The sequence below is a fragment of the Cyanistes caeruleus genome, chromosome Z (assembly GCF_971803275.1).
Source record: "Cyanistes caeruleus chromosome Z, bCyaCae1.hap1.1, whole genome shotgun sequence".
NCBI classification, from domain to species: Eukaryota; Metazoa; Chordata; class Aves; order Passeriformes; family Paridae; genus Cyanistes; species Cyanistes caeruleus.
Window position 1 is genome coordinate 42538761 of NC_141732.1, and position 26165 is coordinate 42564925.

The following is a 26165-nucleotide window of genomic DNA, read 5'->3' on the forward strand; positions in this document are numbered from 1 at the left end:
TTCCTTTTTTACTGTGTGAACTTGGTTTATTATCTGTAAATACAATTTACTTGTTCTTGGTTTTGCTCTGTTATTTTGATTTACTATCATCTCTGTTACTATAAACACACTGATTTTGGCAGCAGTAGTAGTTTCATGAGGTAAAAAGTTCTTTATGGAAACTGCTGACCATATACATGTTTTGATGTATGGAGAATTTTAATTTTGATTTTTAGAATGAGTGCCTTGGCTTTAACTTCTGCTTGGTTTTGGGAAACTTAGCTTATTTCAATGCTTGAGCAAAATATACAAGAGGTAAGGGAATGAAGGAGAACCATGACCCGACTCTGCAAAGGTGCTGCTTCTTTAGAGAATTGTAGTGAACTTAATTCCAGCCTCGAATATACAAGTAATCACTGTGTATTTGAAACATATGTATTTTGCTCATGTGCAAGCACATGTGCAGTATTGTACACCTGTATACCTGAAGCTGGAATTCCGTCCTTAGACTGTAATACAGTCTTCTTTTATTAACAGTGAGATAAATTAAAAGAAACAGTCTTCTCTTGTTTACCGGTATGATGCATTTCTGCTTTTCAGTCAGTAATCAAAAGTTAAGTGCAGCAAGCTAGAAATGAGCACTGTTGAGTCAAGTTGTATGATTTTTTTCCCCTGTTAAATCATTGCTTAAGGGCTTCTGGCCCCTAGCTCAGGAATCCTGCCCAAAAATGCCAGATGTATTACACAGTCAAGTATTGCAATGTAAATAGTGTTCTGTGCCATAAGAGCAGGGTGGTCCATCTTCTAGTCAAAAAAAAAAAAAAAAAAAAGGCAGAAAAGGGGAAAATCCACATGCTCTGAAATAAACAGTAGTTGTAGTGTTATTTCTGGTTTTGGCTGCACAACCAGTGTTTTGGAGCTGGAAGAACACAGATAAATTAGTGCTTTGGCCTAGCAGAAAACTGCAACTGAGATGCTAGAAAGCAAGATGCGTCTTGGCTGAGGGTCTAAAATGTAGTCAAGTAGGCAATGTAATAAGTACAATAGTAAAAGGCCATTGCTGACAGGCAAAACGTGTTACTTTACCTTATTGTGAGCAGCAATCTCTTGCACATGGAAACAGAGTGGACAAAGAATGGGAATTTGGGAAGGCACAGACATAGGCATCTTCTTGACCTCATGCTGTGACTGGGTACGTTACTGAACCTTCTGAACGTAAACGTTGCTGAGCTGTTCTTGTTTTTAATTAAATCCCTTGGCTGTATATTAACAATGATTTACCTTCCAGTGTGCTTACCTTATTCAGATGCTGTAGTGGGTATAGAAGTTTTTTTTGCACATATTTCTATTTTGTGTATGAATATGCCATTTCATAACGCTTAAAAGTAGTTGAAAAAAGATTCTACAAATCTAATCTGAAAGGAAATTGCCAAGGGTGATGCCATAATCAGATTTATGATTTGGTTATCTGATAAATCTGTGAACTGCCATAGCTTCCTTGGGTGTGTGCAGGGGAGAAGGGGGTTATAGGAACTTACTTGTGTGATAAACTGTATTTAAATAGCTTCAGGAATGTAATCCCAGTGCAGATCTAGGTGTACTCTCCTCAGTGTGATACTCAGACGAAAGAGGAGCTTTATGGACTCAAACATCTCCCTTCCTGCTGACACTAAGCATTAAAAAAAACCAGCCCTTATTCATTACAACTTTAATTTTTTTTCTTTCTAAGTTACCTTTTCTGTAATGGTAAAAAAAAGTACTAAAAGAAGGTACTTTATTGTACCAGTTCTTCTGCAGAGTATTTCTTGGGCATTTTCCTTACTTGCCTCTCAACATGGGCCTCATTCTGATTTCATTTACACCAGTCTTCACTGACTTTTCAAAGGGTTCCCATAGTCAGAGGAAAACACAAGCCTTAGCTGTTTAGAAGCTGATGCTGTTTAAGCTGTTGATAATAGAAAATGCAACATTCTAGTAGAAATTATTAAGATCAAGAAACAAAACCTAAAACATGTTTAGTATGACTTCCAACTGTAGGTAAAAGAGAGAATTGATAGCAGGTGTAAATATCTGTTAAATTGCTCTTTCTAGAGATTTGGGGAAATAGGATGACCTTTTTCTTCTTTTTTCTGTCTTTTTTTTTTTTTTTCTTTTTTTTTTTTTTTTTTTAAGCAGGCTACAGTTTCACATGGCTTGCAAAAGAAATCTTTCTCCCTTTTTGTTTCCCACACCAATTGATTTATCATTTTGCTTGCAAGCAGACTTAGAATGTTAGGGCAGGAACACACTCACTTTTTTCTCGTAACTTTTTTGTTGCGGACCGAAACCAGTTGACTTGAATAAATTTTTCTGCGGTCTGAATGAAGCCAGCAACGTGGAAAAATCTTGCCATTCAGAGCCGTCTGAATGTACACTTCAGCCACACAGTAAGCTGTATTGGTAGGCAGTGGACTGCTAAATACAACCATTTTTCGCAGCAGAGAGTTAGACAGGTGATTAGCATAATTAGCACAGAGTAGGCTATACATATGGTAATGTTAAGTGTGTAAATGCCAGCTGCGGTGTAAAATTTATGTCAGGGGTCGACAGGGCTGTGCGAAAGTATTGTGTTACAGCTGCAGGTCAAAGCCTCCATTGCTTTAGCCCCTTTTCTCTTGTCGGTGAATGCGCTAAACAGAAGAGAAAGACAGAAATATAACAGATAAGGCTTTGATTGAACAGCCTGGTTCTGTGCAAGAGGGACTTCTCTTAAACCCCCTCCCCAACCGCACCCCCACCCCCCCCGAAATTCCCCCCAAACTACACATGCAAAACAAAAGTCCAGCTCTTTCATTATAGATTTTATTTTGCATCATGCCAGCTATAAAAGTGTTGCAGACTTTGAGTGATGTCATTATGATGGGATGAGGGGAATCTTGCTCGGGGGGAGGTGGGGGAAGTACAAGGTGGGTAATTATGCTTTAAAGAGCAAAAACAAACAAAAAACCCCTTTAATTCACCTTCTCCTTTCTCCAAGGCTCTTTTTTTAAAAATGTCTCTGTTACTTACTGCACTTAGGGGGGTAGGAATTAAATAGTCTTGAAGGTGACAGCATTAAATGTAATAAAATCTCAACAGTGCAACAATCTTGGAGCTGCATGACTGGTTTTAAACTAAGTGCCAGAAGTTCCTCTGTGGTTTTGTGTGTGGGTTGCTACACTTATTCCCCAGGTTCCTCCCACCTCCTAAACCACTAGATTCTTTATAAATTAAAAATGACTAATACAGGTTTCTTGTTTTAAAGGAAGGCAGCGTTGAAGGGCACACATCTTTTTATACATTTGAGGGGGAAATCGGTAAATCTTTTTGTTGCTGTAAACTGTTCATTCATATATTTCACTTGCAATTTCCTCCTTCCCCAGCCCCCCCCCCCTCCTTTTGTATTTTTTGTAGCCGGCTATAAGGAGTGGTGGTGTTGACAGAATATAGTTCACACCACACTGACCTTGTGATGAAACTTCCTCACAGCCGCAGGGGGTCCTTATGAATCGGCCCCTAATCCAGCTAATCCCGCTCGCAACAAAATCGTGAAAGTGGCTCCCAGCGATGTGTGTTTCCCTGCGCAGATGCCGCGGGAAGCGGCGGCGTTGGGAACGCACCAGCGCCTCGGGGCCGGGGCGCGCTTCTGTGCGCGGCCCCCCGGGCCGGCGGGGCAGGGCGGGGGCTGCCGGCTCCTCCCGGGGCTCCGGGGGGAACCCCGCCCTGTGCCCCCGCGGGGCTGCCGGCTCCTCCCGGGGCTCCGGGGGGAACCCCGCCCTGTGCCCCCGCGGGGCTGCCGGCTCCACTCGGTCGCCTCCCGCCCCAGAGCTCGGAGCCGCCGCCCGTCCAGAGGGAGCGCGGACCCTGGGCTGGCTCCGCAGTGAAAACCCACCGGCACGGTCACCGTGGCACAAAGCAGAAAATAAAAGCCTCGCTGAGGGGTGTGCTTGGCCATTTGTTCGGCTTTTTCCCCCGACCTTTCCTGCTCCGGCATAAACCTGGCCATATGGTCGCACGCTCGGAGTGTCTGACGGGGATCCCTGAGTGCATCCCGCACAAAGTGAGACGCGCTCTGCCCTGCTCGCTGTGAATGGCGAGAGAGCGATGAAAAATGGGCCTCCTGACAGATGCAGCGCGGCCTCGGGAGCTGGTGGCCAGTAAGAAATATCGAGGTGGGGGAAGCTGTGACAGGCAGCAGGTTCGGTGCTGGGGGTAGCGCTGACCTGACCTGATTGTGTTCAGCAGAGAGAGCAGTTCTGCTTCAGTGCAAAGCCATTCAGAAGGAAGCTGCTTAGGCAACAACAGATGGTACAGCAAGCAGCTGGTAGGGAATACTTGAAAGGGACTGTACCCTGTGTTGTAACATGTTCATTCCTTTCATTTTTCTATGTTAGTTTTGCCATCTCCTAAAAGTGCTGTTTAGGAAATTATATCCTCTAAAAAGGTTCTGGATGCTGTTTGCGTTTGTTTGCACTGCTGTTTGCTGTTCCTTTAAAAGAGAATTGCATTCAAATTTTGTGCTACTCCACGTACAGATGAAATTTGTGCTATCCCAGGAGTACAGATGAAAAGACCTAAAAATGCTGCTTTTAACCACACAGGAAAACAATTACATATTTGAGGAGAGGGCACTGAGAGGTTAAATGAAAAGTTTGGCCTAGAGGAAAGCTGACTGCTTTGGAACAACGCAGAAATTTGTTTGTAACGTATTACACAGCAGAAGCTCTTATTCAACCTAAAGTAACTTAAAGAAATTATATTCAGCTGTTACGAAATCCTTCGCTCTAGACCTTGAAGCCCCTTACATACCCTTCTCAGCAAAACTCCTCTAAATTTTCCCACTTTCACCTAAAAGTGATGATTTTTTCCTGTTACGAAGCGTGCTTTGCTGTTACCTTAAATTATTGAAGAATAAAAATTCAGATTGCTCCTCATGGTTATGTGACCATAAGCTGTTGGGGAGAATTGCAATAATCAATATTAGCTGCTGAAGGCAGTCTCCTTGATATCTAGGAAAAAAGCAGCATCTGAGACACTTTTGCTACTATTCCTTTGCTACTTGAGCCATAAAATTCAGTGGTTGGGCTTTTCCACTGAAAGCTGTGGTTTAGTTGTGACTTGAAAGGACCATGTTTTTGGAAGGTTTGCTGTCCATGCCCGTTCAGTCCTCAGTTTCTTTGTTGGGTTGGTCAACAAGGTTGCCCGTTGTGACAGTGGTATTCTATAATGTGGACACCTGCCCCGTAGAAAATGGACTGAGACCACCAACTCATTTCACATAAGTTAGCAAACAGCTGTCAGATGGTAAACAACTTGTGGTCACTATTGTTCCTGGCTGGATTAGAAACGGTGACCCAGAGGTGAACAGCTCGTATCCTGTTACCAAGGACATGTGTCGCAGCTCAGTAAGCAGCCACTGCATTTTATGTTTAATTGAAAAGTTGGAATTGCATGTACCAGTTTTGTACATTATTGTATGTTTCAAAGCTGGTTGCATGTTGGTTTTGCTTTTTTTTCTTAAGTTTGTGTTGTTTAGTTTGTTCATTTTAGTTTGCTGGCTTTTTCCCTGCACTTCTTCACGCTCTCAACCTAGATGGACATCAAGCAAGAAATCAAAATGTCTCATTTTCTTTAGCAGTCTATCTGTTTTACCCAATTGGAGAGAATATTTTTCTGCCTATAGGCCATACAGCGGTATACACATAAAACTGGCTTTTAGCTGATTTTTAGAAAGAAAAGGTTTTAGCTCCTAAATTTGCAGGGAAGGTTTCCCACTACAAGCAGTGCCAGCTGTTGTTGGGCTGTCTCCCTGAGTATGCAGACAGCTTTGTGTCCTTGTCACAGCTCTAAACCTCATCATACAGTAACAGAATGAAAAGGCAACTTTGATGTGTGTTCTTATTGTTGCTATTCATAGTCCTATCAGCATTAATGAAATTTGTAACAGCAGCACTGGAGTTGTCCCTAGCACGTGTACGGAGTAACTTGTATCATATGATGGCCTGAGAGATAAAAAGCAACCTTTCGTAGTGCTTTGTTGTTTGGTATTTTTTTGTTAACTTTAATATTTTTATTTTTTTTTTTGGCATTTGTAGGTTTTTATCTTTGCCTTTTTTTTTTTTTAATTCCCTTCCACCCTTTTTTTTAAAGTAAAAATGAAGAACCTGCTGTTATCTTATTCTCAGTGTGATAGAAATGATTGAGATGTTCATATTGCTTTTACATTAGCCTAAAGTTTCTTTACCTTCTCATTGGGATGTGATGTTGCTCTAGATGGTGTTCTTTTGTTGAACAGTATAAATGGGGAGAAGGATAAGAGTAGAGTGTCAGCCTGTGTGTTGGGAAGAGAGATGGTAGGGTGCAGGCTGTTTTAACCTGGGCAGGCACAGGAGCTGCTCCATGTGTGCTATACAGATGAAGAAATATGTATTCAGCAAATGCTGTGCAAAAAAACCTAGACAGACACAGCATGCAATTTCTGACTGCCTGTAGTGCCGTGCTGGTACAGATGATGTCTAGTTATGTGATTAATATGATATTTTTTTATTGAGCTGCTGCACAGCCCACTGAATGACCATGTAATCTCTTTAAGATGCTGATTGTTAACCACTGTGTTCTAGCTCTTGTAAGCTCACCATTTCTCAACAGATTTTTTTGGTAGCTCGGTTTCATTCACTTTCTGTGAAGTCTTTATTTTGCATTACGTTTTTATAATGTGATCCTGATAGATTTATGAGAGCCATCCTTAGCATCATTAGCTACATCCTTAGATGCATGATAGATATAGTGTCTTACAGTAGTTAATGCATTCAGAGATCAACCATGTAAACCAATAGCAATTGTGACTCTACAAGCAGAAGGTGTTTTTAAAGTTTAAACAAGTGGACATTCCAACCAGTCCCATTTCTGCTACTGACTAACTGGACTTCCAGAAGGCGTTTTGCGCTTTCTCCCAGCAAATGGTTTTGCCTGTCAGGCCTAAAGAATGATAATTCTGAGGAAGGTGCTGTCTTCCCTGCTCTTCTGTCAGGATGCTGACTAAAACTGTCTGTGTACAGAAAAAACTATATTCTGTTGCTGACAAAGAGCAGCACCAGACAAGCTCAAACATCCGAGAGAACATGAAGACATAGCTCCCTAAAGAGCAACAGGAAGCTTTAAATCAAAAGGCCATTATTCTTCTGTGCCCAGTAAGAGACAGGATGGTCTTCGTATCTGCAGTGGAACTTCAACTCTTTATATATAAGAGGTTTATAAGGAGGTTTCTATCCTGTGTGAGTAGTATTTGTCTGCTGTGTTTTTTTCTCATGAAGTCTCTGTTCTTTACCAGCAAAAACAGAGATTGTCACTGGTGCCATTAGGTACTGCTTTCTGCTCTGTGGCAGGTGTGAGTGCTTGTGATCCTGGTACTCAGTTAAGATGGGGAGGCAGAACTGTGTCTCACTGGCTTACCTGTGTACCATTGTGATGGACTGAAACCAGCTTCATTGCTTAGTGTTTGAGTAACACCTGTGTACACGTGTTGCAGAGATGCACATGGGAACAGCACTCCACGAGGAAGTGGAGTCGAAGAAAATACATGAAGGCAGTGAAAGCTGAGGGAGATGGGCTGTGCAGGGTGTCAGGGAGGGAGGTATGAAGTCCCTTTCTGGTTCCCATCCTGGCAGGGAGAGGGTGCTGAAGGGTGAGTAGGCAGGTTGGAGGCAGGATATCTATTCTCCATCTAAGTCTGGCATCTTTCTCTGTACACTGCTGCTTTTTGGGTTGGTTGGTGAAGGCTGAGACCCAGGTGAACATGCTGGAATATTATTCAGTCTTCATATGTGGTCACTGAGTTGTAAGGAGGTTTTATCTCCTATATCTCTTGTTGCAGTGATAACAGGTACTGCAAATCGTAGAGGTTCCCTGCTTTGGCTATTGCTCAGACCATAAAGTAAGCACTGCAAGGGATACTTATCCATACACCTGATTTATCAAAAAGTTCAGCATATTTCAAAGACATAAAATAAAAACATTTTGTGAGATGTCCATGACTATTCAAGGTATGATTCTATTGCTTTGAGCTGTCACTGCCAAAAGGTTGCTGAATTGCTCTAATGCTACACATTTACAGTCCTGAAAAAAATTAAAAGGTGGCGTTGCTCAAACAAAGCAGAACTGTGTCTGCCCCTCAGGTGCTCAAATGGAAACACCCTGAGGCCCATAGTCTTCAGAAGGGAGGATCTCCAGAAAGTTCTGTTCATGTACCTATGATTTGTCTGAGAACTTAGGCTCCAAAACCAGTAGGTATTTGTGGAAAACTTGGCTTTGGTTTCTCAAAGTCTGTCCTCCACACTGGTAGGCAAACATTTTTATCCCAAATGTTTGTCTCTCAGGAATGTTCTTTTTTAGAGAGCTTGCTGTCTACTAAGCTGCTGGTTGCGTGGTTGTGCACAAGGTAACTATTGAATGGTTAATAGAGGTAGTGTTCATGTCCAAGAAAAATAAAGAAACCTCTGGCTATGTGATGCAATTCCAGTAACCTGAAATGAAACATTGTAAGAGGCTCTGAAAAATAAGTATTTCATGCCTTTAGAGCCACTGGACAGTAAATTAATAAGCAGTGACTTCTGGCTATCACTCATGGCTTGATCTAGCATTGATCTTTAAATGTGACAGAGGTCAAATTTACTCCTCTGACTACTTAGTGTGGAAGGGATTGCAGTGGTGGATTCCAGACTTCTTTGTAAACACGTTAATACAATGCCATGTGAGTTTTGACTTTGGTTGTGAGACAGGTGTAGGTAAGACTGACATTCTCAGTGGAAACAAGCACCTGAGCTGAATGACACAGGAACTTCAAAACAGGCACTAAGTCAGTGGAAGGAAACGTGTCAAAAATTGTGCCAATGAAAGCACAGTCTCATTCCTATGCCAATGAAGGGTGCATCAGTGTTATGCGCCAGTCTTAGTGCAAATGTACACCAGAGATAAATAGTTATCTGGGTGCTTCTCTCTTAAGGTGTACTGAGGCATTTTAATGTGTGATGACTGAAACACTAGGACTGTGACCCCAGTGTTGGCATCTAGAGCCTTTCAATTACAGGTCATGGATTCAGGTGTGCCTCGAGGATGACTAAAACTTGTTGCCACCTGACAGCTCTTGGAGGAGGGAGACCACTGTCATTACATGGCTCTTAGCAAGCCAGCATCCACAGTGGCAATTCCTTCTGTCTTCAGGCCCTTCAAAAGGGCAAACAGTTACCTTGACCAGCTTCTGTTCCAGTTGGTGGAGAGGGTCAGGAGGAGCAGCAGTGTATTTCATGGTATGGGATGCTGACTTGCACAAAGCAGACCTGGAGTGTTCTGGCAAAGAGCTAAGAGGAAAGCCTGTGTATATCAGAGAGGGTAGGGAGGAGGAAGACACTTTCCTCTTCCCTGGAAAAACCAGCTTTTTAGCAATAACTAATCCTCAGCAATAGAGATGCTGTCACTAACAGTGTTTCATGTTGAGCAATGGCCTTCAAATACATCCTTGAGAATTAGAAACTGATATATTAAATGCTAAATAATGCCAGGACGCTGGTGTTACTGCTTTGCTGGTTATTTTGTTCTTTAAAAAGCAGTTGTTTTTTGTCTTTAAAAAAAATTGTAGGTAAATCACACAGATGGCACGGTTATCTCATTTTTAGTAGGCAGACACCCATGACAGTGCTGGCAGAGTAGTGTACAAGCCACTGCACTGTGTTACCACCAGCACTGAGACTCTTCATTGGCATGTTACTTAAATCATCTTTGGATTATGGGAATTTTTGCCACTAACTCAGCCATTTAAGTACGTAATCATAAGGAATCATAAAATAAAAGACTAGAATGCCATCAAGTGGCTTTTGATATATCAAAAAAGAAAGGACAGTGATAGATGGATTTTTTTTCATCAGAATATTAAAGTGAGGTGGTTCTGTCTTTGATATGAAATAGAATTGGAAGTATGTATGCCATACATACAATTCCTGTTAGTAGCATTTTGAGTGTAAAATGTTGTTGTCACCAAGCACAACAAAACAGAATCTGTAAAGGAAAACCATGAGCACCAGCATTTTGTTCACTGATCATATTTTCCGTTACATTGTTCGTCCTATGTTGTGGAAATACTATCGTTACTACAAGTGTAAGGAATGATTTTGTGCAGAACGTGTGAGTCTTGCAAGTAATATATATATCCAGCACAGTGAGGCCTGAGGCTTCAGGTACATTTCCATGACAATTTTAGTGGTTTCTCTCCTAGTAATCTGGGGAAAAAAAAATAAAAGTAAAGCAACAAGAGGCTTGCTTTTAAAATAATGCATGTTCAACTATTTGTGCTGATTGTGTAGGTTGAAGATATGTATGGAAGCCTCCAGTGACCTTTGCAAACTTTTAATTGAAATAAATTTAAGCATAACTGGTAAAAACTTCCCCTTTTTTGTTTTTTCCTTCCATTTTTCACTCTTTTACTTCTAATATGTTGAAAGACTACTGATGTGTCCACCTGCTTTTTGTCTGCTCATATGTTTTAATATAACCTGGCTTTGCAGAGGATAATTCTGTCAATATACAGTTACTGTTTTTCTCTTTTACCTGACTGCTATGTTGTAGAAAATATTTGCAATATTCGGAGTATATTCTTACTGTGTTTGGCTGAAGAAGAGTAGATAATGGACCCATCAAAGGAATAGTTAAATGGTGTAATGCCTTAAGAAGAATGTGAAGCAGATCTGCTGCTGGGTTCTGGAATCTGTGTCCAGCTTCTTGGGTGGTTTTGCTGCTCCTGGTTGAAATGTTAGAAAGGGAAAAACAGCTTCTGTTCTCATGACTGACTGGTACGATGCAATTTTGATTAGCTAGATCTGCCTTGCTCAGTGAAGTTAACGTGGTTTGACAGGACCTTGATTAGGAAGCGATCATCTCTGTTGATAGTAAACAGTTGGTCACTTTCAGCAGAGATAGGAATGATGCCCTTTGTCTTGCATGAAGTATGAATTGTTGGTTCAAGTTCTGGTTAAATTCGAAAGGAAGATGTGGGTGGAATGGGAGAGAATATAGTACCGGGAGCAGAAGTTTATGGTAGACTCCACAGTCCTCATAACACTGGGGCTTTATTGTCTTGACTGGCATTGAGAGACAAAAGAGGGAGAGAGTCATTTCGTCTTTGAAGCACTTGCAGAATAAAGGGTTGTGAAAGAAAGGTCTGGTTACAAGACATACAGATTAGGATAACTCTGCTCCCTTATTTCCCATATTCCTGTAAGAAGAAGTAAAATTCAAGTATAAAGGACTACTGGTTGGTGGAATATTGTGGAAATACGGTAGTGAGCATAAACATGGGGCTGATGAATTAAAATGTTTTTGGAGTTTAAATCTTGGTAAGAATTAACAACAGCTTTTTGTTACCATGCAAATGATAGTATGTCCTGTCCTGTTGCTGTAGTAAGAATGATGTAAAAAAGTTCTAAAGGGTCTCTAGGAAAAAGATTGTACTTTGATTGTTTTGTTTTGTTTTTCATGCTGTGCGCAACTCTCTGTTCCATGGTATAAAGGAGGTAATCCCACATGTGACAGGCTGAAAAAAAATTGTGTGTGTTGTGGAAACACTTATTTCTTCAAAGAATTCTTGAACAAGAAATTAAGCAATGCTTCGTGCCAGAATGTCTGTATGGTTTAATTGTTGAGGGTCTCATTCTGACAGCTTTATGCATGGAGGGGCCCAGCTTCTTGCCTGGTGGTCGTTTTAGCCCCAGGGGTGTTACGGGTGGGTTGAGGGCCCAAGTGATTGAAAAAGTATGTCCCTGTTCGAGCTCAGGAATCTCATCTCCCACTCTGCCAACCAGTTAAGTTCTGTTGCATGACCTAGGAAGAAATAAATATATGCGCTTAATTTCTGTTCACACTGTTGCAGAGCTAAACTTTGGCAGTAATTCAGATCACCAGTGTCAAGCTTACTAGGACTGAGAAAAATGTAACAAATTAGACCAGATCTGTAGCTTGGATTTACATTCTTGTCCTCCTCATCTGGATGTGGTCTTGATTCAGCTAATAGGCTGAATTAATTGACATTGCCTCCCACATGCATTGGCTAGAGAGACTACAGGGGAGGTTACATAAAGTATATGAACTCTAGCTGACTGGGGTTTTTGTAGAAGGGAAGACAGTTTCCCATTCTTATGCAATGTTTTCTGGCAAGGCAAATTGTGTATGGCTCCCTCTAGAGCCTGTCGACTCCACAGTCTCCCTCTGCCTTTTTTCTTTTCTTTCCTTTTTTTTTTTTTTCCCCTTTTTTTTTTTTTTCCCCACCATGTTTTAATGTGGAGCACACCGTTTGGCTCATGTGGATTTAGAAACAGATGTTGCACATGAACAATCTCCTGCATCACAGCATGTTAAGCCAGGTACTGGGCCGCTGGGGTAAATTATCAGTAGACAGACCTTTCTGCTACACTCAAACTGCATCTCTCTTATATGAACTTGGCATTTTTTTCTTTTTTTTTATGTAAGGCTGAAATAAATACTTCTGCTCACTTGCTCTTTTCCTTCTTTTTTCTTTCTTTTTTTTTTTTTTTTAAACAAAGAGAAATATTTGCCTTCTATCTTTGCCAAATTATTTAGTAGAAGAGTGTAAATTAAAGCCATTTATCCTGAAATGTGCTTTTGGAACAGACTGTTTATACAAGTGTAAGAAATTGTAATATGGTATTTCTTTGGGTCTCCCAGGGAAAGTTTTTACTTTTTTCTTCCTCTTTTTTAATTTTTACACATGGGATATTGGTTATAATGTAGAAAAAACAGACACTCCATTCTATGCATCAATGTTTCAGTACAGTAGCAGTAAAGGTATTGTAATGAGGAATGTGAGGCTTTTTTCAGAGATACTAAAAGCTGTTCTTAGTTTTAGAGTTACAGTGTGTGATCAGTTTGAGAAAGAGTAGGCCCTGCAGACACTCAGGGTTTTCTGACTGAAGAGTGCTCACCAAGAGAATGCAGAACAAGCAGGTACTGGCTAATACAAAGTGCTTAATATTTATCCATCAGTTGGTGGACGAGTGAGTCGGGAGTTAAATTACACACGGCAGAAGATTGGAGAAGAAGCCATGTTCAACCCCCAGCTCATGATCCAGACTCCACAGGAAGATGGTGCTAATGTACTAACAACAGAAGCACTACGACAGCACCTTGAGTCTGCACTTCAGGCCAGCAGAGTACATGTCTATATGTACAACAGGTGAGGGGAAAATGAAAAGTTTTCTTGATCATATGTAGCAGCTGAAAAATGGACTCATGCTTTCCTCAAGGTGTTTTGAAGTGGTTAGCACTTCTGAGGCTTTCCCTTGGGGCTGTGTTTTGATTTGAATGTCACTCACTTGAATGCCACATAGCTTGACACTGTGGCATGATAGCAGTGATTAATTGGCATTTAACAACTGTAGGATAGGGTAAGTGGTGTTGGAGGAGATTCTGAGAGTGTACCCATGTGAGACGTGCTACAGCATGCAGCATTTCTTTAGGTAAAGGAATGATGTCTGTGATCTTAAACATAGAATCTTATGGATAGGATTCCTAACACTGAAAATCCTTCCATATTAGAGTTGAATTAATTTGATAATATCACAATGAGCTACATAATGGCTATGCACAGTGGCACAGGCTAGCGTTCTTCCAATAGTTTGGCTGTAAAGGGAAATGCAGATGTGTTGGAGATGTCAGTAGGTGACAATAAGAGCTGTTTAATAATATAATACAATACAATAACATATAATATTGACGATTAATAATATAGACAACAGAGTGTGCCTTAAAGAGTGTCTGTGGCCCCTTGCTGATGGTTGGCAGTTGTGTGTTATCCAATAGAAAAATAATAATGGTGCACCTCAGGAAGGTACCAGCACGGGGCTAGGATGTCTCCCTGAAAAGTGGCTCTTCCAGGGTTACTACTTACATAGTGATGTGCCTAGGAGTCCTGCCTGTGAGGCACAAAACTCCCTGTCTTTCAGCAGATCTTTTCAGCACATCCAGCTAGTTCTTCCATGAGCTACCATTAAGGGTCCAGTTATCTTTTATGCAGCTCCTGCTCTAAGTCATTATAAGCCGTGGTAGTGGAAATTGTAATACAGCTGAAATAGCAAGGCAGGAATATTAATTGTTTATTTTCTTCTGCATATCTTGTCAGCTAGCTATATTGGTCAGCTAGCTATATTTGAGTCCAGTGAGCTGGAGGTGGTTTTTCTCTTACTGATGTCACTAAGTGATACCTTAAGTCACAAGCAGTCTCATATAATTGAGACTGACAAAAATATGAGATGTATTTTTGTCCCATTAACATGCGTTGACTAGCCTGTGCATACAAAAGGACCTTCCTTATTTTGAATGAGTTTTACAGAGAATATGAAAACAACTGAAACAAAGGTCAACTTCGTAATGACAAAGGTGCCTTTTTCTTTTTTTTTTTCTTTTTTTTGGTGAGGTCTAGTGTATCTATTTTTAATAACATTTGCCTTACTCAGTGATTTGCTGCTTGAGGCCAGTGTGTGTATATGAGTCACAGTTTTAAATGTTTGTTACATTTTCAAAATAATTTCTCAGTAATTGTGCAAGAGGAAAATATTTGTTCTTCATATTTCTTACAGACAGTGGAAATTGGAACATTTATGTTACAAATCAGGAGAACTCATCACAGAAGCAGGTTACATGGACCAGGTATGTGTAGCAGGCATTTCATTACAAGGTTTCTGCATTTTCATGATTCGGCTTGTGCTGCTTCGATTATATTCTAGTGTGACTGTGTTCTTTCCTTTTCTCATTTTGACAGATCATAGAATATCTTTATCCTTGCTTAATTATCACTCCTTTGGACTGCTTCTGGGAGGGAGCAAAGCTACAATCAGGAACTGCCTATCTATTGTAAGGATGCTTTTTTATAGCTTTCTGGTCTGACTGTTTTTAATTGTCTAACTATGTACAACTTTTCAATTGCATTTCCATTGTTTATTCAGATTCTGATTTAACAAGAAAAATAAAATATGAAGTGTAGTGTCTACCCAAAAAATGAACAAGGACTTTTTTTTTTTTAATTTAACATGAGGTTTACCTATTTCTATGAGATTATTTGTAAACTCCAATTGAAATCCTCTGTTATTTTTCCTGAGTTGCTAGCATGTAAATTAAAATGTAAATTCTGAATTAGAGTTTAAGAACTTTATGCTTTGCTTTTTGTTCCCTCCATAAAATACAAAAACATTGGTTGGCTGGGAATTTTAGACCTAAGAAAATGTCTTGGGTTAATTCCCAAGTCTTCCTGAGGAATAAAGAACAAATCCTTTGCTTCAGAGACCATTAAAGAAACCATATAGTATCTTTTATGGGTGGTTTCTCACAGTTTACAAGTGTGATATTAGATGCCCTGAATTCTTTAAAGAGTTAATTGTTAATCTGTGCAGGCATTTTCTGTTAATTATGCAAGAGTTAGCATTTGAGTTATTGTTTCTGTCCTGGTTTGCATGTCTCTGCAAAAGCAATTTGCAATGGCCATCTCCTAACCTTTAGTGTACAGTTTTAGATGGGGAAATAAGGGGGTTTGTGTTTTCTGGTTGGGAGATTCAGAATAATGACTTAAGCCTGGTTAAGCAGATACAGTGTGGTTTGAACCACAGAATAAGGCAGTCAAAAGCCTTTCTGGTCTGTCAACATCACAAATTCAGAAGTGGGGGGTGGGAGACGTGACAGTGATAGTGGTGACAGGCATGGTAGCAGAAAGGCTTGATGGTTGATAGTCGAGATGCCAGGGCATTTGAAGGAGCACAGTATTGTTACAGATAAACAAAGATCAGTTATATTGATTGATTACATTTGCAAGATGATTATTAGACTAGCAAGAAGTAATCTGATACTATGAGAAAGGCTTTCTTTTCTCAGCTCCCTCTCTTCTGTCCCTCTCCCCTCCCCGCTAATTCTTTGAAGCAGCAGTTGGCTGCTTTTTTGTTTTTTAGGTTCTTGATAATTTGTTTTGCTTTGTCTGTAAGTGAAAGTATTTTTAATGAGTTTTATAAGATAGCTTTGTGACAGCCAATTTTTTTTGTTGAAATCACAACCGGGCTGCAAGAAAAGTACATAAACAAATCTAATTAAAGCATGCCTTACATTTTATTAAAGAGCCTTACCAGAAAAAGTTTTAACTCAGAAAATAACTCAGTTATTTGTTCAAATATAAATTTTAAAGTATTTTTATTTCACTAGTTCTTTTGTCTTTTTTCTATGTGTCTTTTTCTCCTGCTTGCTCTTACAGAGGGAAGCCTCCTTTGCAGTGGATCAACTTTGACCCCTTAGAATTCTTGGAAGAGTTAAAGAAAATAAACTACCAAGTGGAGAGCTGGGAAGAAATGCTGAATAAAGCAGAGGTTGGTCATGGTTATATGGATCGACCCTGCCTGAATCCTGCTGATCCTGATTGCCCAATCACAGCTCCCAATAAAAATTCCACCAAAGTGAGTTTGCTTGTCCTTGTGCGTGTCTTTTGAAGAGAGGTTGGGGGGTGGGGAAAGTTGGGGGGGAAGGTCAGACAAAGTAGAATAAAGTGCCATTTTCTTCCAAGCAATATATAGTTTGTATTCTTGTATGACATCATTTTTCTGCTCCTGTTGCCCGCTGTTAGCTCACGGTCATATGTTTTGCCTTGTTGTGTGATGCAATGCTTAATCCTGTGCATTTGGAGTGAAAGTGCAGTTGTCAGCTGTGGCTGTGGCACTGCAGTGATGTGGCATTTCAGCAAACCAGTGCCTCAGACAGACAATAGCCACTGCTATTGTCACACAGTACAGCTGCAGGAACACAGCTGCTGCTGCTGCACTCCCATGCCATGCAGAAAAGCCTGTCCTCAAGTAGCACCAGTTTTGTTGATTTTTGTGATGAATTTGAAATCATGGGCCTTGAATTTATATATTCCTTTATCAGTCACATTAGGCTTTGGAGAAATTGCCATCTGGTCGACAAGCATCTGGGTGATTTCTTAACTTGATTGGTTGAATGCCTTTCTCCTAGTAGGCTACCCAGATGGTCTTTTAACATCCATGATTCTAACTGAGAGCTGAATTGAGGTATGAATTTGTCTAAAGTTATGAAACATATTAACTGCTTCTTTATAACCTTTTCTAGCCTCTTGATGTAGCCCTTGTTTTGAGTGGTGGATGCTATGGACTATCAAGGAAATACATGCATTGGCAGGAGGAGCTGATTATAGGTGGTACAGTCAAGAACAGTTCTGGTAAACTTGTCAGGTAAAAAAATATTTAAAGAAAATGTCAGTTTTAATTTCATTTTTTGGGACACAGTAGGAGGATGATGTAAACTCTATTGCCTTTCATGTGCATTATAAATTTTGCTTTAGGGTGACATGTCTCAAGAGAGCAGAATTTAAAAGAATGCTTTGGTTGTTGTTTAAACCTAGGTGGTGTCATCGTTTCCTGCTTCTAACCTCAGAATGATAGTTCATGTCACTCAGAAAGAAAACATTTTACTGGCAGCTTTGTTGTTTAGAATGTGTGTATAAAGCATTGAACAGCGTGTAAAGCACTGAACAGCTTTGATCACATTTTGGAATATGATCAAAGGAAAAAGGAAGAAAAATAGTGCGAGTAATGTATGCACTCATTTGACTTCTCTCAAAATTCAAAAATATCTACTAAATGTTTTATTCAGGGTCAATACAGAGAATAGTCTGTTTTCATGTCCCTCTGTTGTTAATACAGCTTTGAGTAGTAGAACAAACTCAAACCCTTTGTTTTAGACTACTGATAAAGACATAGAACACTGGACTTTAGTGGGGGAATAAAACTGTGTAAATTACTGTTCTGAAAAATGCAGGCCATACTAAACAAAATGAAGCATAATTTTTCCAGAGAACTTTTAACCTTTTTAGTATTGACACAATACATTGATAAATCTCTCAAGAAAGACCCAAGTAAGGCACTCCTATTTAAAAAGAAAATGGTTCCTTCTAGTTAAGAAGAGCTTCTGAAATTGTTGGATGGAGTTGCATACTGTGGAAATTCAGGATGGATTGCCTTTGTGTACTCCACACATCTTATTAAGCATGAGGAGTTTAATCTACCACTTCTCTCCAAAGAATGAAAAAGACCAAGGTCTCAAATGACATTTTCCCGGCATTTAGAGGACCTCCTAGAAATTACTGTTCCTGTGGCATCCTCACAGCAATCTGTCCTATCAAGCATGACCTTTACAACAGATTTGTAGGGTTATATTCTTTTCTCCTGAAACTAATCCTACTGAAAATAATGTCAAAACTCTTACTAACTTCAGTAAAAACAGTTTTAGCCGCAATACTTGCATGGAGCAAGTACAGCTGCACCAGATACACAGTAGAATAATTACACTCCGTTCAATTTTAAAACAAGCACATGCCCTATAAAATCAAGAACTCAAGAAAGCTCCTGTTAGAATTGCATTTGAAATTTCATACCATGAAAATATTTTCCTGAAAATGCTCAGTTTATGCCTCTTTCTTCTCTCTCTTCTTTCCATGTCACAGTGCCCAGGCTTTGCAAACCATGTTTCAGTTAATGACCCCTAAGCAAATGTATGAGCATTTCAAGGGGTATGAATATGTTTCACATATCAACTGGAATGAGGACAAGGCAGCAGCAATTCTGGAAGCCTGGCAGAGGATGTATGTTGAGGTAAAATTGAAAATAACTTGGATACTATACTGCAAAATCCTGCTAAGATCCACTGCCTTCTATCATAGTTTTTTACAGTATTTCCTTAAGGAAGATGCTTAAACCAGAACTGAGTCAATGCCTCCCCATTTTTAAGGGTTCTTTTGGGGGTTTGTTCATAGTTTGTTTTTGTTTTTTTTTTGTTTGTTTATTTTCCCAGTAAGAAGCTGCTTGGTTATTCCTGTATGAGAAGCCATGAAGGTTTTACTTTTTGCTGCCTGGGACAATTTTAGTTTGGGCCAAGAAGAAACCAAAGAGCTAGCTGGAATTTAAAAGCTTTTGGTTGGCGTGGTTATTCTAAAGGTGTCTGGAAGACATTAGCCAGCCATGAGCTGCTCTCCCAGCAGCAGCCCAGGTGGGGAGGCAGTGTGACAATGCCTGCCCTCTGTGTCCCAAACCCTGCCCTCCACTGCGCTGTTTCTGACCTCTTTAAATGGCCAGGCAGGGAGGGGCAAAGAGATGGCTGGCCTGGGGTTAAATGCGAAACTGCTACTGCATTGTGGAGTTACAGGAAGGGGTTCAAGTTAAGTGTTTGTAATGAGCTGGGCATGCAGTAGGCTTTCCTGGAGGGTGCAAATTCTGTCTCATAATCAGCAGCTTGCCAGAAGAAAATCATGAAACACGCTTGTGTCGCATCAGTGTAATGTTTGTGTAGAGCATGGGCTTTAGCAGGAACATTAAGGTAAAAGGATTTGACTTCAGATGCGCGCTGTAGAAGATGGTGATGACTTCTTTTGACTAAGTGACTAAAATAAAAAGAAAAATTCTTTATCCACACAAAGTCTTATTTTTTGTTTTCATAGGTTGTTCATCAAAGTGTTGCACAAAACTCTACTCAGAAGGTGCTTTCCTTTACAACGACCACCCTAGATGACATCTTGAAGTCATTTTCTGATGTCAGTGCTATCCGAGTAGCTAGTGGCTACTTACTAATGGTAATAAAATAAATATATTTCATTTTCTCTGGTAGTAGAGCAAGGCTTAAAAATACACTTTACTGTTACCATCTAGTAGTTCGGAGTATTTTGCAAATATTTAAAATTAAAACTAGAGTTTGTAAACTTTACCTCAGGCTTCTCACCTGTTCCACTTTGTAACCTCTGTGACATGTCTATTCTGATTAAAAATTGTGTAAGGACCTGTAGGTGGGTGGAGAGAGACAGCTGTTGGAGAAGAATCCATTCTAATATTTTGGTTTTTTTTCCCCCCAAATTCCCCTTCCTGCTCCTCTCCTTAGCTTGCCTATGCCTGTTTAACGATGCTGCGGTGGGACTGTGCCAAGTCTCAGGGTGCTGTGGGGCTGGCAGGAGTCTTGTTGGTTGCACTCTCTGTGGCTGCAGGATTGGGCCTGTGCTCATTGATTGGCATTTCCTTTAATGCTGCCACAACTCAGGTATTTAGAAGATTCAAGTCTGCTGTTAAATTGCAAGTACTCTGTTAATGAATGAACACAAGTGAATCTTTGAGAAATAGAGTGCTGAAAAAATATTTTGGCTCTAGAATTTTACTTGTGCTGTTGTTGTGTTTCATAGTTTATGCTGTGATAAATTAAATTATCATGCTGCCAAGTGATAGTGAAAAAAACCCCAGGTATTATATAGTCTGTATAATTCTGTGTTCAGTTTTTCTGTGTCCCACGGAAAGTGGAGGCATCCTAAGTACCTAAGGGGCTGCAGATTTATTTTTATATCTGAATATACCAGGTTGTTCAAATTCTGGAAGTATTTTGAATGTAACTTGAATTATTATCATATATTTGTATATCCAAAACTTGAATTACTTCTGGTGAGAATTTGTACCTGTAAATAGTGTATTTTAAGTTCCTCAGCTACATTCCAGAATAAAAGTTAATACCTGTATTGCATCCTTTCCATTTTCATTTTACCCTTGGATTTGTGTAGAGTGTAATGTAAAAGTTGTTTTAATTAGCCATTTAATGGCTAGCTGCATGTCAGATCATAACACAACCTGTTTGGGTTTTGTTTTGTTTCTTCCCCAAGGTTTTGCCTTTTCTTGCTCTTGGAGTTGGTGTAGATGATGTTTTCCTTCTGGCACATGCATTTAGTGAAACAGGACAGAATAAGAGAATTCCGTTTGAGGTAATGACAACATGGAGATTTGTGGGAAGCTAAAGCAAAAAGTTTCATATAGGAACAGATAATCATATCCAGAATTAATCAGTGGAGCTCTTTTTCTCAATAGCTTTTCCTAGGGTCTAGAAATTCTTATTTCTGTCAAAATAGGAAATTATAGCAATACATGTGGTCCTAGGACATTGTTGAATGATCACATTCTTGTTTTGTGTTTTTTTATTGGTAGTGTCTTAGGTTTGATGAACTGTTACACAAAGACTAACTCCCATAATCCATATTCTGCCAAAAATTTCAGTGAAAGTTAATGCAAATTTAGGAACAAACTCAAATAGGAATCTTGACAATGAAACGATTAAATGATTTTAATAGAAGAACACACAAAAGATAAGGGGAAAAGAGAGGGAAGACAGTTACCTTTACATATTTGTTATGTCCCTAAAATTGAGTTATTTTCTGTATTTTTCTCTTGTTTTTATTTTCTGAAGTTTATAATAGACCATGACTTTTCAAAGCATAACATAAAACTGATAGGAAGTCTAAGGTGTCATCACTTTTATAATCCTTTACTTTAACTAGTCTTTTTAGCCTCAGTCCAAAGTTTCACATCCAAAGTACATCCCTTTAAAACTAGTGTGTATTTGCTGATTGTGTTGTATAATCTTGGTCTGCTTCATAATAGCTCGTTGGGTTAGAAAAGGGTTTATCTTGATTTCTTGGTGGGTTTTGTGTGAGGTCCCTATGTCCTAAAGGACACAAAATGATTCACACAATCACTCTTAGTGTCAGAACAAAACCCCATCACTTTATTCTCTGACTCCAGTATTTATAGATTCTCAGCAATGACCAGGGATTGGATAATTAAGTTACCACCTTCCCAAGCACACTGGCCATGTGAAACATCCATTAAAAGACATTTCTTAGAAGGAATGTGATAACTTAGGTTTACAGGACTCTCATGGGAAAGTAACTAAAACTATGAAGATATTATCAAAAGGTTTAATTTTCAGGGCAACAGTCCCTAGACTTGGTGGTGTTCTTTTTGTTTGTTTTGTTACATATTTTTTCAAGATGTGTAGCTAGATTATGCCCCTGTGCTCTTAATACATGCTTATTTTGTCTGAAAGACAAGAACACCAAGTGATTCCACTTGGTAAAAAATTAAATCCTTGTCAACTGCAGATGTATTTGATGTGTTGTCAGTACCCATTTAGTTCTGTGTTCTGGAGCTAGAATCAACTCTAGTATGTTTACCTGAGTGCTTCATCTGTGTTCCTACTGAACAGTAAACTTAGGATTTAGTTTTCTCACATACTCTCAAATGCAAATTTATATTCAGAACATCTAATTGTAATGGAATATTTAATATATAATAGAATATTTAATTGTAATATTTTTTACTGCTGCTGTGTTGTATCTGTAGGATGACCCCTTCATTTGCAGGACACCACCTTATTTGTTTCACTTTTAAGACACATGGTTTGTTTTGCAGGACAGAACAGGTGAATGTCTGAAGCGAACAGGAGCAAGTGTAGCCCTTACATCTATCAGCAATGTTACTGCTTTCTTTATGGCTGCCTTAATTCCTATTCCGGCTTTAAGAGCATTTTCTCTCCAAGTAAGTTTATATCCTATTTCCTTAGCTCCTGTGTGCTGTGGAAGTGCGGTGTTGGTACTTGCTAGTGGTGCTTGAAGCCTGGTTTTGGTGCTGCTGCAGTTCACGGAGCTCACCACAGACCTGGGCAGTAACAACTGCTGTCAGCCCTCAATTCTCCTGCTCCTTCTTCTCATGCACAGAGTCTCTCACATCCTGTGAGCAGGTAAAAGAATACTCTGTCCCACCACAGCTGGGCTGAACACAAAACCCAAGCTGTATGTAACTAAGAGGAGACAAGCTTCCAGAAGGATCTGTGTTCTAAAGTTAAGAGGAGTAGGCTGTGGTGTGATGTGTACTGTAATGTTCCTCACCAGGAATTTAATCCTTTCATTCATGTTTGTCTAGTTTGCTGCTCTTAAAAACTGCAAGTGTAATGACAGCAGTCCATATGCATTTGCAATTTTAATAATTACTGCAGCACATTTACTGCCTTACTCCCAGTAATTTTAGCAAACTTGGAGAAAACTTCAAGAATTTGTGTTCCAGATGGTTAGAGAGAAAACCTGAGTTTTATCTGCTGAGCTATGCATTGCTTGCTCTCACTTTCTCTGTCTTTCTGTACTTGTGATAGTATGCCTCCAGAAATATGAAGTTTTTATTATATTGGAGAAGGATTTCTTCTAAAATTGAAGACTGAAGAAAGCTTTGGGAGTTTCTCCCCTGACACAAGCAATTTATAGCACTATAGGGCACTGTATTTCAGTAGTTATTTTTTTTCTTTCCTAGCCTAGTTCTGCATTGATTTTTATTCTCATTGAGCCCTTGGCTACCCAGAGGAAGCAGGGCTGCAGTTTTTCCTAATACATGTGGCAATTATTGCTGTTCTTAGAGATTTAAGTGTGCCTGCATTAAACTGCAAAATGGTAAACTGTTTGAGATTGCAGTTATGTTACTAATAAGCATTAATAATGTTTAAATTTCCTTTGTAATAGGCAATTGGCTAAATGTATCATTTAGCAGATGCTTGTGGCAACTAAACCTACGTATTTAGTCTTGAATGGTTAGCAGTGTTTAGCTCTGCTGATTTGCCAAAACACAGATGTCTCTTCTAACAGATCATGTGATAGTGAATTGTTTTATTTTATAGAAACGCAGAATAACTTTGAGTTGTAACAGACCTCCTGAAGGTCATCTAGCCCTGCCCTGTCCCCTACTGCCTCAGCAGGGATGTCTTCAACTAGATTTCTCTGGGTAACTTGTTCCAGTATTTTCTTACCCAATTTTTAAAAACTACTTCCTTACCCTCTTTCTGTTTAAAGTCATTCCCCTCGTTTTGTCACTACATGCCCTCCTTGTAGCCCCCTCTTTAGGTACTGGGAGGCTGCTATAAGGTCCCCCCAGAAATTTCTCTTCTCCGGGCTGAGGAATCCAAATTCTCTGAGCTTTTATCACAGGAGTGGTGTTCAATCCCTCTAACCACCTTTGTGACCCTCCACTGGACTCCCTCCCACAGTTCCATGTCCTTCCTGTGCTGGGACCCCAGAGCTGGATGCAGGGCTCCAGGTGGGGTCTCAGCAGAGCAGAGCAGAGGGACAGAATCCCCTCCCTCCTCTGCTGCCCACGCTGCTTTGGATGCAGCCCAGGACACGTTTGGATCTCTGGGCTGGGAGTGCCCATGGCTGGGTCATGTCCAGCCTCTCACCCACCAGCACCCCCAGGGCCTTCTCACAGGGCTGCTCTCCATCTGTTCAGCCCCAGCCTGTGCTGGTACCAGGATATCAGGTGCAGGACTGTACACTTGGCTTTTGCTGGATCTCATAAGGTTCGCTTGGTAAAGACTAAGCTAGATGTGTGAAATATTTTTGTAGTATATTACTTCCGCTGTTATTTATGTCTCCTAAGTCTGTGGCCCTATTTCAAACATTCAACAGGTGCCTTCAGCAGCTAACAGGATACTGGAGGTCATCAGATTCTGTAATATCTGCTTTTAGAATGCATTTCATAAAGAAGTATTCAACACAAATGGGCCATTTGTTGTAATCACACTGCTGAGCTGTTGAGTGTGAGCCACCAATATTAATACTCTATTATCTGATCAGGTTTTTTTTCTTGTTTTCACTCTTCAACATCATAATGTGACAGCTTGCCTTTAGAACATATGTGGAGACAACAGCTGTAATTGATACTGTAATCAGTTAACTTATGCATGCCTGTCCTAAAGTAATTTGGTTTTGCTTCCTGCCATGCTACAGACTGAGTCACTGAAAGTTTAAAACAAAGTCTGCATAGCAAAATGACAAACAAAAAGATTCTAGTGAGATTTCAACATATTATATTATTGTATGAACATGTTGATATTATTCAGGATAAAAACATCAAAGTCTTTTGTAAGGCAGTGATTAATATAGAATTTATGTGTAGGAACCCACATGAGTGTCCAGAAATTAAGGGTTGAATTGCTCAAACTTTTCTCACGTGGTAATTTGTCTTTTCTGGAATACAGTAGCATCATATTTGTCTGTAAGAGGTGAAACATACAAAGAAAGAGCAGTGGGAGACTTATACTGGGTATTCATTGGTGTCAGAGCTACACATATGACCGGTACAACTTACAAGTTAGCAACTGCTAAAATGAAATCCTTTGTTGTTAGAAAGAAACATCTATTAGTTGCAGTGCCTAGCTTCACCAGGTAAAACCAAAATCAGGTGCTACTTTGATCTCAGTACTTGGAATTAGAGAACCATGGCAGTTTTGCTGGGTGGTCTGTATTTATGTATTGATTTCTTTATTTACAGTCAAATTAAATCTTTATTAAATCTTTATTACAATCAAATTAAATTTAAATTACAGTCTCCTTCTTCTATCTCCCTCTTACTCAGACTCGTTTAAACAAAAAGTCTTTGCTGTCTTTGATGACTTCTTAGCAAAACTTAAAAAGCAATAAAATACTGCTGCATTTACTTTTCACAGATATTACCATCTTCTCATCTAGATAGTGAATTGTAACAGAGGGCTTCCTAAAAAGAACAATTGCTCTTGACCTTGTTTTGTTCTTCATTCACTTTTTTAAGACACTGCAAGGTAACTGTTAACATTTCCATAATTTTGAGGCCCAGTATTGGTAAAATAACCTGGCTGCTGAAGGAGAAGAAACCATTTCCTGCATCTGCAAGACAAACTTCTAGTTAGAAAACTCATGTTTTGCACATCAGTGCCTTCTCTCTTCTCTCAGCTTCTGTCATATTCTGCCAGCTAAAGTAGTTCATTGATACCTCTTATTTGGTTATTTACATTATGGAACTCACGCACTTCAAGTCTGATGCTGTCTTAGGAGTCTGCTAGTGTTAGCTCTTTCCAAAATTTAAAAAGTTGAATTCAGTTATTTTGAAACTGAGATCTTTGCATGCACAAGTAGGGACTGTTTTAGTTCTTTCTAAATTCTAAATATTTTTAAATTCTTCTATTTTATTTTTTTTTAATTTGTTAATCTTATTAGCCCCCTACTTAAACAGTTTTAGGGCTTGGAGATTGCTGAATATGACCCAAATACTCAGCCTTAAGAATCACCTCTAAGAGTACCTAGGACTCTGAAGGAGTAGGTCCTGAAGTTTCAGATGTGTTTTGTTTCTTAAAATGCTGGTGAAGGAAGAGGTTGTCAGAGAAATCCACTGAGAGTTTTGAAGCTTACAGTAGGAATGTCTTAAACACAGCCCTTTGTTTTGGTTATAAGTGAAGGAAGT

The 26165-nt window shown here is 39.6% G+C and overlaps 1 protein-coding gene across 7 annotated transcripts in view; it reads left to right on the forward strand.

The window, feature by feature from the left end:
• The window catches only part of PTCH1 (patched 1), a 73409-nt gene that overhangs the window by 16908 nt on the left and 30336 nt on the right, over positions 1 to 26165 (forward strand). For 6 of the 7 annotated variants that reach the window (XR_015280661.1, XM_086868357.1, XM_086868358.1 and 3 more), the window contains 10 exons: positions 13045 to 13234; positions 14637 to 14706; positions 14819 to 14910; positions 16292 to 16490; positions 17158 to 17279; positions 18551 to 18698; positions 19541 to 19672; positions 19975 to 20130; positions 20738 to 20836; positions 22320 to 22445. Coding sequence is in view for 6 of the 7 variants with exons in the window: in XM_086868357.1 (XP_086724483.1) it covers positions 13045 to 13234; positions 14637 to 14706; positions 14819 to 14910; positions 16292 to 16490; positions 17158 to 17279; positions 18551 to 18698; positions 19541 to 19672; positions 19975 to 20130; positions 20738 to 20836; positions 22320 to 22445 (1334 nt within the window). In the remaining variant the exon portion in view is untranslated. The remainder of the gene's footprint in view (positions 1 to 13044; positions 13235 to 14636; positions 14707 to 14818; positions 14911 to 16291; positions 16491 to 17157; positions 17280 to 18550; positions 18699 to 19540; positions 19673 to 19974; positions 20131 to 20737; positions 20837 to 22319; positions 22446 to 26165) is intronic. The other variant, XM_086868355.1, reaches the window with a different exon arrangement.